The sequence below is a fragment of the Myotis myotis genome, unplaced genomic scaffold (genome assembly GCF_014108235.1).
Source record: "Myotis myotis isolate mMyoMyo1 unplaced genomic scaffold, mMyoMyo1.p scaffold_m19_p_18, whole genome shotgun sequence".
Taxonomy (NCBI): Eukaryota; Metazoa; Chordata; class Mammalia; order Chiroptera; family Vespertilionidae; genus Myotis; species Myotis myotis.
The window spans coordinates 28771965-28781976 of NW_023416322.1; the positions used below are offsets into that span (position 1 = coordinate 28771965).

The window sequence follows — 10012 nt, forward strand, 5'->3', positions numbered from 1 at the left end:
GCTTAAAGTCGGCGAGCCCAGAGCCGCGGTCACATGTGGAGGGTGGCGGTCGAGAACAAGGGGGCGGGAAAGAAGGAGAGGTCACGTGAACGAGGCCGAGCGGGGAGGTCACGTGAGGGGTGGAGGCGGGGCTTCCGAAGAGGAGGAGGAGGGGCGCGCGGCTTCCGGCGGCTGGGGGTGGGGGGAGCGGCGAGCGGAGGGGGGGGCCCTGTCCCGGAGGTGGCGGCGGCGCCATCTTGGCGAAGGGGGGATCAGGAAGTGCGGACCGCGGCGGCGGCGGCGGCGGCGCCCGGAGCGGAGGCCGGAGGCTCCCGGCCCGCCGGCCCTGGAACGGAGCGGAGCGGAGGATGCAGCAGCCGCAGCCGCAGGGGCAGCAGCAGCCGGGGCCGGGGCAGCAGCTGGGGGGCCAGGGGGCGGCGCCGGGGGCCGGGGGCGGCCCAGCGGGGGGGCCCGGGGCCGGGGCCCTGCCTGAGGCGGGAGCTGAAGCTGCTCGAGTCCATCTTCCACCGCGGCCACGAGCGCTTCCGCATTGCCAGTGCCTGCCTGGACGAGCTGAGCTTCGAGTTCCTGCTGGCCGGGGCGGAGGGGCCCGGGGCGGGGGCCACGCCTGGCCCGCATCTCCCCGCACGGGGGTCGGTGCCTGGGGATCCCGTCCGCATCCACTGCAACATCACGGTGAGGACCCCCGTGCGTGCGCCCCCATAGGAGCCCCCTCTCAGCGACTCCAGGTCCCCCCGCACAGCTTTTTTATCTCGAGGGACCTGGGAGGCCGAATCCCCTCTCGGGGCTCGCTCCTTCCCTCCGGGTTACACTGTGCCTGCCCCTGGAGGTTCTGCCGGGCACCCAGAAGCTCCCCCCTGGACCCTTCCTAGTGAGGTACCCCCTGACACGCAGCGCCGCCACTACCCCTCTCCACTCACCCACCCACCCGCGTCCCCAGGCTCACGATTTGGGGTTCTCCACGGCTTCACCCTGCCACCTGGGAGTGCCCTTTGCTTCCCCTCGCGCCCATTGCCCGGTTCCAGGCCTCTGCCCCGACCTCAGCTGGAAGGACTTGGTCGGGAGCTCGACACGTTTCAGTGATGCCCCCTCTCACGGCACCTTTCGCTTAGGACGCTGCCACCTGTGAGAGCCCTGCCCAGGCGCCTCTCCTGCAGCCCCTCTGCCTCTGAATGTACCTGGTGGTGGTTGCAGTAACGCTGACCCTCTTCTTCCTCTCCTTCGGGTTCCCTTTCATTCTGGTGTAACCTCTAACTCTCCTTTTGCCCCAGCTGGGAGCAGATCTGCCACTCCCTCGCTGTTCCCCGAGGATATCGCCAATTGTCCTGGGTTGTGTGTTGCCTCTCCTGGTAATGGTGTTCATGTTTGAGGACGATCCCGTTCCGAACAAGAAACAGTTCCTTTTCTCCCCAGTGGACATCATTCCACCCTCTGCTTGCTGGGCTAGTGCCCCCGCACAGACCCCTTGAAGAGGGCTGGCCGCTGGTACCCCGGGATTGCCCGATACTGTGGTGTAGCACTTACACTACCTCTGTGATCACGTGCAGCCCTGGTTAGGACTCGGAGAACAGTACTTGATCCGGGCAGGCAGCAGGCTGCAAATGGGAGCAGTCTGGGGAAAGACAGGCTTGTGGATTGTGTGGGACTTTGGGTCCTGATTCAGTTTACATGGTTCCTGTTTTCTGTCCCTTTCCTTCATCAAACCAGGTCAAGGTTTGGCGAGGCAGGCCTCGGCTCAGATTGGAGGATGTCCCACCAAAACTCGCGCGTCCCACTTCTTCTTTCTTCTTCCATCCCCACCAACCACACACATCACCTTTTTTCCTACTGAAGTAGGAAGTTAAGATTGACGCACTAGGTGTGGCTTAGGTGAAGACTGGGCATCTTGAATAATTTGTTTCCCTCCGGCGTTGAGGGTTAGAACCATGGTAGAGCTGAAACCCCTAGTAAACGTGGAAAAGGCTTCCTTGGCAGATGTGGAAACTTCAGGAGTTAATTTTGTTCCGGAATTTAGCTAATTCCTTACGGGTAGGTTTTCCCCCTTCTACCTGCCCTTCCAGTTGCCAGCGGCCATCTACTATCTTTGTCCCTAAAAGGAAGTTAATTTAGAAGGTTCTCGGTAGACGCCCTGTGGCCCCTGTAAAGGAGACTTGGCCTGAACTGGCCCCTTGGTTGAGGGAGAGGGGGAGTCTGGTCCGGCTGCCTTTGGCACTGTGGCTCAGGAATGCTGGGAATGTTCGCGGCGTAGGCCTCTTCCAGCCTGCCATGTGGAGCCCGCATCCTACGCCTGGACGGAGAGGGTGGCAGGTTCCCGAGAGCGGTGGGGAGATTGGCCTTTGAGGGGTCCTGTTGGAAGTGGGGTGTGGAAATTCTGCTACCCTTTCACTTTTAGATTCTGGAGATACAATCTAGTTTTCAATCCCTGCTTCCGCAGTTAAACTGAAAGTGGTCTGTAGTCTGCTTTTTTCACATCAGTGTGATTGTGGTGAGGTGATCTGCTCCTCAGCTGATTGTGGAGCTTGAAAATCAGAAGAGGACTTGGTGCTGGGTGTGGGAGAACTTCAAGGCCAGAACCTGGATAAGCCCCCTCACTGTTCTCAGAGTGTGGCTGTGCCGCTCTCTCTCCTCATGGCCTAGGGTTCCTCGGAAAGCTGCTGGATTAGATACTGACCTGCTGAGCGGGGCTTCCGTGAGCTGGAGAAAGAGCAAAGGAACGAGAAGTTTTGAGGAGTGGAGGGCAGGCAAAATGTAGCTTTTCCCAGAGCTGCCCATCTTGACCGCGCTCTCTGCTCTTTTTCCCGCCAGGAGTCATACCCTGCTGTGCCCCCCATCTGGTCGGTGGAGTCTGATGACCCAAACTTGGCTGCTGTCTTGGAGAGGCTGGTGGACATAAAGAAGGGGAATACTCTGGTAAGGGGCCCATATCTTGAAGGCGAACTGTGAAAGGGAGACACCTGGAAAGTGGGTGGTGCAGTAGGCTGAACTGTGGGGGCAGACTTCTTGGGGGAGTTGCTTGCAAAGGACAAAGGGGGAGACCTATGCCAGCCCCAGGATGGGTCCAGTAAACTCTCCCACAGCTACGTGGTCCATAAGATTAGTGAACTAGGTACCAATTTGGGTTCTGAGCTAAGAGCTCATCCATGTACCTGTCCAGATTGGGGTTGGAAAGTACTTGATGTCACTGTGGTCCCCTACCCCCCAGCTATTGCAGCATCTGAAGAGGATCATCTCCGACCTGTGTAAACTCTATAACCTCCCTCAGCATCCAGATGTGGAGATGCTGGATCAGCCCTTGCCCGCAGACCAGGTGAGGAGCCGAGGGGCTCAGGCCTTGTGCAGTTACCCCACCGACAGCACTCAGGCGATGGAGGCAAACCTGCAGCAGTTCCTCTGCACCCGACCCCCTCCAAACACACACACACGTGTTGTGACTCTTGGCTTCTTTTATCCCCAGATGGGAATCTAGTTAAATGGGATGCTAATAGCTTCACCTATCAAAACTCACTCTCATGGGCAATATACCTTATGTGGAGAAGAAAGGGTGGGGGGGGGTCCAGTAGAAGTTGGGGTCTCAGGCCCCTTGTTAAGAACCAAGAAGCAAGAATCCCTCTTGGGGAAAATAAACTGGGATTTGTGAGGTGGGTGACCGAAGTAGCCACTCTGCTTCTCTTCTATACTTTGGCATATGGTAGGAGGAGAGTAATGGGCTGCTAGTGAAGTCATTGCCTGGGCTGTTGCTTCCACTCAGATCTGGCTGGTGGACAGGCTGGCAGCGTTATGGATGGGCACACAGCTTCCAGACCTGGGAGCTTGGGGGAGTAGGTGAGAGGTTGCATTCTAGGAAGCCACTGGGCTCTGATCTCCCACCTTTCCTCTCCCCACTGCAGTGCACACAGGAAGACGTGTCTTCGGAAGATGAAGATGAGGAGATGCCTGAGGTAGGCTTGCCACCTGAGGCAGCATTGGAAACTTTCAATCAGCAGCTTTGAGCATCCACAGTGTACAGAGCTCCAGGGTAGCCCTAGCCTGTTTTGCTCAATGGTTAGAGCGTTGGCCCGTGGACTGGAGGGTCCTGGGTTTGATTCTGGTCAAGGACACATACCTCGGTTGCAGGCTTGATCCCTGGCCCCAGACAGGGGCATGTGCGGGAGGCAACCAGTCCATATGTCTCTCTCATCGATGTTTCTCTCTGTCTCTCTCCCTTCGTTCCACTCTGTCTAAAAATCAATGGAAAAAAAATATCCTCGGGTGAGGATTAACAGAGCTCCAGTCTAAACTGGGGAGGGAAAAATGCCAGTGAGTAAAGACAGATTCACTGACCTGGAGGAATGGCCAGTGTAATAGAGGAGACAGGGCACTCACATCCAACCACTGAAGACAGTCAAGTGCAAATCTGTTTATACCAAATAGCAACAAGTTAATTTCTTTTCCTTTTTCTTTTTTTTTAATCCTCACCCGAGGATATTTTTCCATTATTTTTAGAGAGAGTGGAAGGGAGTGGGAGAGACAGAAAGAGAAACATTGGATTGGTTGCCTCCCGCACTAGCCCTGACCTGGGGCCAGGGATCCTGCCAGCAACTGAGGTACGTGCCCTTGACCGGGAATTGAACCCGACACCCTTCCAACCATGGGCCACTGCTTATCCACTAAGCCAAACTGGTCAGGCTGCAGCAAGTTAATTTCAGATGGCTTTGAGCAGGCCTGGGTTTGCATCCTGTATCTCCAAGGTTATCTTAACTTGGGAATTTTACCTAATTTTACTAAGCTGCAGTTTCCCTATTTATAAAACAGAATTATGGTATCTACTATATATGGTTGTCTTAAAGATAAAATGAGCGCATTGCATGTAAAATGCTTCATGCAGTACATAGTGCTAAACAATTTATCTGATATATTTTAAAAACAGGTATTTCTGCATAATATTACAATTAAGAACTTGAGCTTCGGAGCCAGACAGATTTGATTCGCATTTTAGCTCTGCTAAGAGTTGTATGGCTTTGGACATGAGAATTAACATTACTAGACCTCAGTTCCTTACCTGTGAAAGCGGGAGTGATGATAACATAAAGGCACGGTGGTTGTGCGAACTAACCGAGCTCGTGCGCACAGCATCCAGTGTAGTGCCCAACATAATAAACGCTCAGTAGATGTCAGCATCGAGGTAATAGTTAGGAAGTCAGCATTGCCGTGTCCTGCTAGAGCCAGATCACTTGGGTTGCTTTGTCTCCAAGCATTGCATTAATGTCCCAGGTTCTATAACTTTGTTAAGGTCTTAAGACACAAAAGACTCATGACACATGAAACTTACTCCTGTCAGAGTAGAGAGCCCTCTGCGCCATCACCCAGCATCTAACAGGGCTCGCATCCTGGATACGGGCTTTCCCATCATGCACAGTGGACTCTGTGCATGATGGAAAGGCAGGGTGAGTTCTGTTCTTGACCTCTACCAAGCTCCCTCGCTGGACCGCCTTCCTCATTTCCCTCTTGTCAGTGGTGCCTGTGCTGACTCAGGTCATGCACCTGGGCGGGCATGAGATTTCTGATCCAGGTTCCTCCTTTAACCTGGAGAGTCCTGAGAATTCTTGGGTACAGTAGTCACCTGGTGAAACATGATCTCTCACAGTGTCAGGCCAAAGTCATTCTAGGAATTAAGAGCTGCTGCCAAGGGAGAGTTTTAGGAACGTTGGAGCAGGGTCAGGCTGAGAAATGAGGAATGAGTCTCTGCTTCCCTAGACCCGTACGTATTTCTGCTGTAGGACTGAATGAATGGGAGGGGGTTTGCCTTGTCCTTTAGATTGTGGAGGGAATGGGGCTGGGAATTGTTGCCGGAACAGAAAGGATGCTGTGTTCCTTAGCTTGCTGGAGAGTCCACTGTTCCTTAACTTGCAGCTCTAGACCAAATGGGACTGGGAAGGCGATGGCCCCTCTCCACAACCTGTGTTGGTTTCTTTTCTCTATCCCATCCCACCTCCAGGACACAGAAGACCTAGATCACTATGAAATGAAAGAGGAAGAGCCAGCTGAGGGCAAGAAATCGGAAGATGATGGCATCGGAAAAGAAAACTTGGCTATCCTAGAGAAAATTAAAAAGAACTAGAGGCAAGATTACTTAAATGTACGTACCTTCTAGGGAGAGGCTGGGCCAGGGGGTGGTGGGTACTGGCTAGAAGGTGGTAGGCCATCACCTGTCCGTCTGGGAGCAGTGTTTTCTGGGGTGAGTTATGGGTGTGCCTAATCCTTGCTCAGATCCTGAACAAGCTGCCCGGCTGCCCCTAAGGTCTAAACCACATGACCCTGAGGCGTTTGTCTTCCCTCCCTGGCAGGGGGCAGTATCTGGCTCGGTGCAGGCCACTGACCGGCTGATGAAGGAGCTCAGGGATATATACCGATCACAGAGTTTCAAAGGTGGTGAGTTTGCCTCCGGGAAGGGCCTGGACAGGAGCTTCTCTAAGGACACGAGCCAGAATGGAGCGCCTCAAGCCAGTGGCTCAGATTGGCCGCATGTCCATGGGTGCACCTGGAGCCTTTGATCTTTTTCTTCTCGGCCTGGGTGGATCCTCATCTGGACCATCCTGCTAACACCTGTCTTCCCGCCTTCCAGGAAACTATGCAGTCGAACTGGTGAATGACAGTCTTTATGATTGGAATGTCAAACTCCTCAAGTGAGTGGGGATTCTGGGATTGGAAAGGAAGTTGAGGCCTAGTAGGTGGGGAGCCACTGTGCTGGGAGTCTCGGGCAGTCCCAGGAACAGGTGTGGGCAGTGGGGTGTCCCTCTGCTGCTAGCCAGGGGAAGTGGGGGTCGACACAAGACGCCTGAGCTAGGACAAGGAGTCAGCCCAGACGCATTGCTTCATAGAGTTGACCAGGACAGCGCTTTGCACAACGATCTCCAGATCCTCAAAGAGAAAGAAGGTGCAGACTTCATCCTACTTAACTTTTCCTTTAAAGTAAGTCTTTTCCCTCCCAGCCCCTCCCTCCTGGCCTAGGCCTCCTTCTCTACCGTACAATCTTGTGGCAGATCCCGGCCTCGCCCCCTAATCATTGCCTTTGTCTCTCACAGGATAACTTTCCATTTGACCCACCGTTTGTCAGGGTTGTGTCTCCAGTCCTTTCAGGAGGGTGAGTGGCTGAGGGCAGCTCCTGTTACAGAAGGTGAGAAAGGGGCATGAGCTTTTGCCAGGCACAACTGACTAACCTTTCTTCTGCAGGTATGTGCTGGGTGGAGGTGCCATCTGCATGGAACTTCTCACCAAGCAGGTGAGCCTGTCTCTTGCTCTTGGTCAGGCTGGCCAGGGCCGGGCTCGGCTGAGCTTCACCGCACACCTCTATGGCTTTCGGGTGATAGGCTTAACCTTCCATTTTGCCAGGCAGAGCCCGGCACCCATTGACCCAGACAAACAGGTGGTGGCTGTTCCGGGAGTGAAGGGCAGGACCCCCTCCACAGGCGCAGCTCGTTGCTGGAGAGCAGGTGTGAGGTGTTGGAACTCTCCTGACTTGCTGCTCCCCCCGTTTCCCAGGGCTGGAGCAGTGCCTACTCGATAGAGTCTGTGATCATGCAGATCAGTGCCACACTGGTGAAGGGGAAAGCACGAGTGCAGTTTGGAGCCAACAAAGTAAGGAGCTGGGGCTGCTGGACGGGCTGGAGCCAGGTGCCCAGGCCGCCCTCTCTGAGGGGCCAAGCGGACGAAGCATCGGATGCCTGGGCCTGGGACACCGTGGTGGGCACAGGAGAGGGCCTTGGCCTGAGGGGCCACCTAGGACTTGGGGGAGGACACAGGTCTGGAAAGGGAAGGCTATGGGATTGCATCCCGAGGGGCCTACAGGCGGGGCACTTCTATGTTAACAGACCACAAGTTTGGGTCTCTGGGTGACAGTTCATGGAAGGCGAGGGGCAGTAAAGCCGCAGCTGGCCATGGCCTGACCTGGCGGCTTCCTCTCCCCAGTCTCAATACAGTCTGACAAGAGCACAGCAGTCCTACAAGTCCTTGGTGCAGATCCACGAAAAAAACGGTGAGGCTGGAGCCAGGACTCGGGATTCGGACACTCGGAAGGCCTGAGGTTTTCCCTTCCAGCCAAGTAGCAAGGACCCCCTTCTGGTTTCTGAGCCTTTATCACCCATTAACACAGCACCTGCCCGCTACCCAGAGAAGGGCTAGAGGTGGCTACCTCCACTGCCTCCTCTCCAGAAAAGCACCAGCCATCATACCCCATGTGGACTCAGTGCTGCCCCTTCCCAACCACCCCATGAGAAAGCTCACCTCACCCTGTCATCTCGGGCTGGGCACAGCCTCTCCCCTTGCTTATGCTCTCCAGGTGGGCAGTCTCCCTGCCCCTGCACCTCTCCCCGCACTGGAAGCCCTGCCTAGGGTCATGTCACCTGTCATCCTGGAGTCTTCAGTGATCGGGGCTGGGAGCAGGGACTTCAGCCTCCACCTCACTGTTGGGTCTCTTTGCAGGCTGGTACACACCCCCAAAGGAAGATGGCTAACCCTGGAGCGCCGTCCCCCTCCTCCTTCCCCAGGCACCACTGGACCAATTACCTTTGAATGCTGTATTTGGATCTCACGCTGCCTCTGTGGTTCCCTCCCTCATTTTTCCTGGACGTGATAGCTCTGCCTATTGCAGGACAATGATGGCTATTCTAAACGCTAAGGAAAAAACAAACACCGAACTGTTTCAAGTACTCAAGACTGACTTACAGACCAACCAACCACCTGGCTGGAACCCTTGCTAGCAGGCATTCTTATAAAAGAAACTTTTGAGCCTCCTTATATTGCTGGAAACTCAGCTGTGCTCCAGACTAGAGCCTCCTTACCTATGCTATGGATTTTTAATTTATTTTCTCTTATTTCATGTACACTGCTTTTTTTGGTTACAGTGTATGATGGATGTGTATGAAAAAAATGTATCTTTGGGAAAACAATTACAGTTTGTTAATTTGAAGATGCTGGTCTTGACTCATCTTTCTTTTTGTTCCCATATCCACCCCACCCCCATCCCCGAAACTATTTGGGTGGTGGGGGAGGGGTCGAGATGAGAGGCTGCACTTCACTGCTAAAGCCAGAGGAAGGTGGATTCCGTCTGAAGGCCTCTGGAGCGACCAGCACTCGTCCCCCTGGCATGCAGAGCCTGCCCTGCTGAGCCACGGTGTAGCAGGCTGGAATGACAACTTTAATTCTTAGGACTACTTTTCTCTTCTACTTGCAGATGTTTTCAAATTTCTAAGAACAAGGAAATGGGAAAGGAGGCTTACCAGGCTGCTGTTTCATGGAATTGCTTTTAAATGAATTGAGTGGTGATGGAGGCAGTCTCCTGTGTACTCAGCCTCCGGTCTCAGCAGTATGCTCTGTATGCCACAACTCCGGTGTTCGCCGATCCCTCCCTCCCGGGAAATGGCTTCTGGCTAGCTTCTTTGCTCACCCTCCTCTCTCTCACTTCCCTTGGTCTCATAAGAGAAAACAGGTATAGCTCTGAGATTGTTTGGCTTGAAAAATTGTGGATTCTTTTCAAGCCACTTCCATAAGATGCGTCCTCTGGGAAGGTGAGCTTTAAGGGGGCTGTTGTGTACACCTGTGTCCCCACCCCAGGCTCTGGGAACTGCTGGGGCGGGGAGAGTGAGGTAGGAAGTCTGCGGGGCTAGAACCGTCAGTGCTGTGTTGTCTGTACATGCTGTTTAAAAGGAAGGGTATGAGGTCTGACGCGTGCTGCCTGCCTCCCGTCAGTGAGCTTGCGTTGGGGTTGAGACAGGCTCTGAGGGACAGACTATGCCTGCAGACTAGGTGATGACCGCAATAACAGAAGCCAGGGATGGCTCAGTGGCGATGCTAGTCTTAGCCCAGAATTGAGAGCGCTGCCTGGGTGCCTATAGGATGTCAGTTCTGTAATGCTTTAACATTGGTCATTTCCCCCCATTTTCTTTTAAGGGATTAATGTCTTGCTGCTTCAGGTGGATGGAGAGTTCAACAGTCCCCCTCAATGCTGCTCTAACTCTACCCACACCCACCTGATATG

The 10012-nt window shown here is 54.3% G+C and overlaps 1 protein-coding gene across 1 annotated transcript; it reads left to right on the plus strand.

Annotated features, from left to right (window-relative positions):
* Positions 1-206: 206 nt before the first annotated feature.
* On the plus strand, positions 207-8944 carry UBE2Q1 (ubiquitin conjugating enzyme E2 Q1). The gene is given in 14 exon segments (XM_036343509.1): positions 207-443; positions 445-675; positions 2806-2910; positions 3203-3307; positions 3888-3938; positions 5975-6115; positions 6324-6408; positions 6602-6662; positions 6858-6948; positions 7062-7120; positions 7210-7258; positions 7519-7614; positions 7945-8011; positions 8458-8944. Coding segments are annotated over 14 exon segments (1269 nt in total). The 5' UTR covers positions 207-347; the 3' UTR covers positions 8490-8944.
* Positions 8945-10012: the final 1068 nt, after the last annotated feature.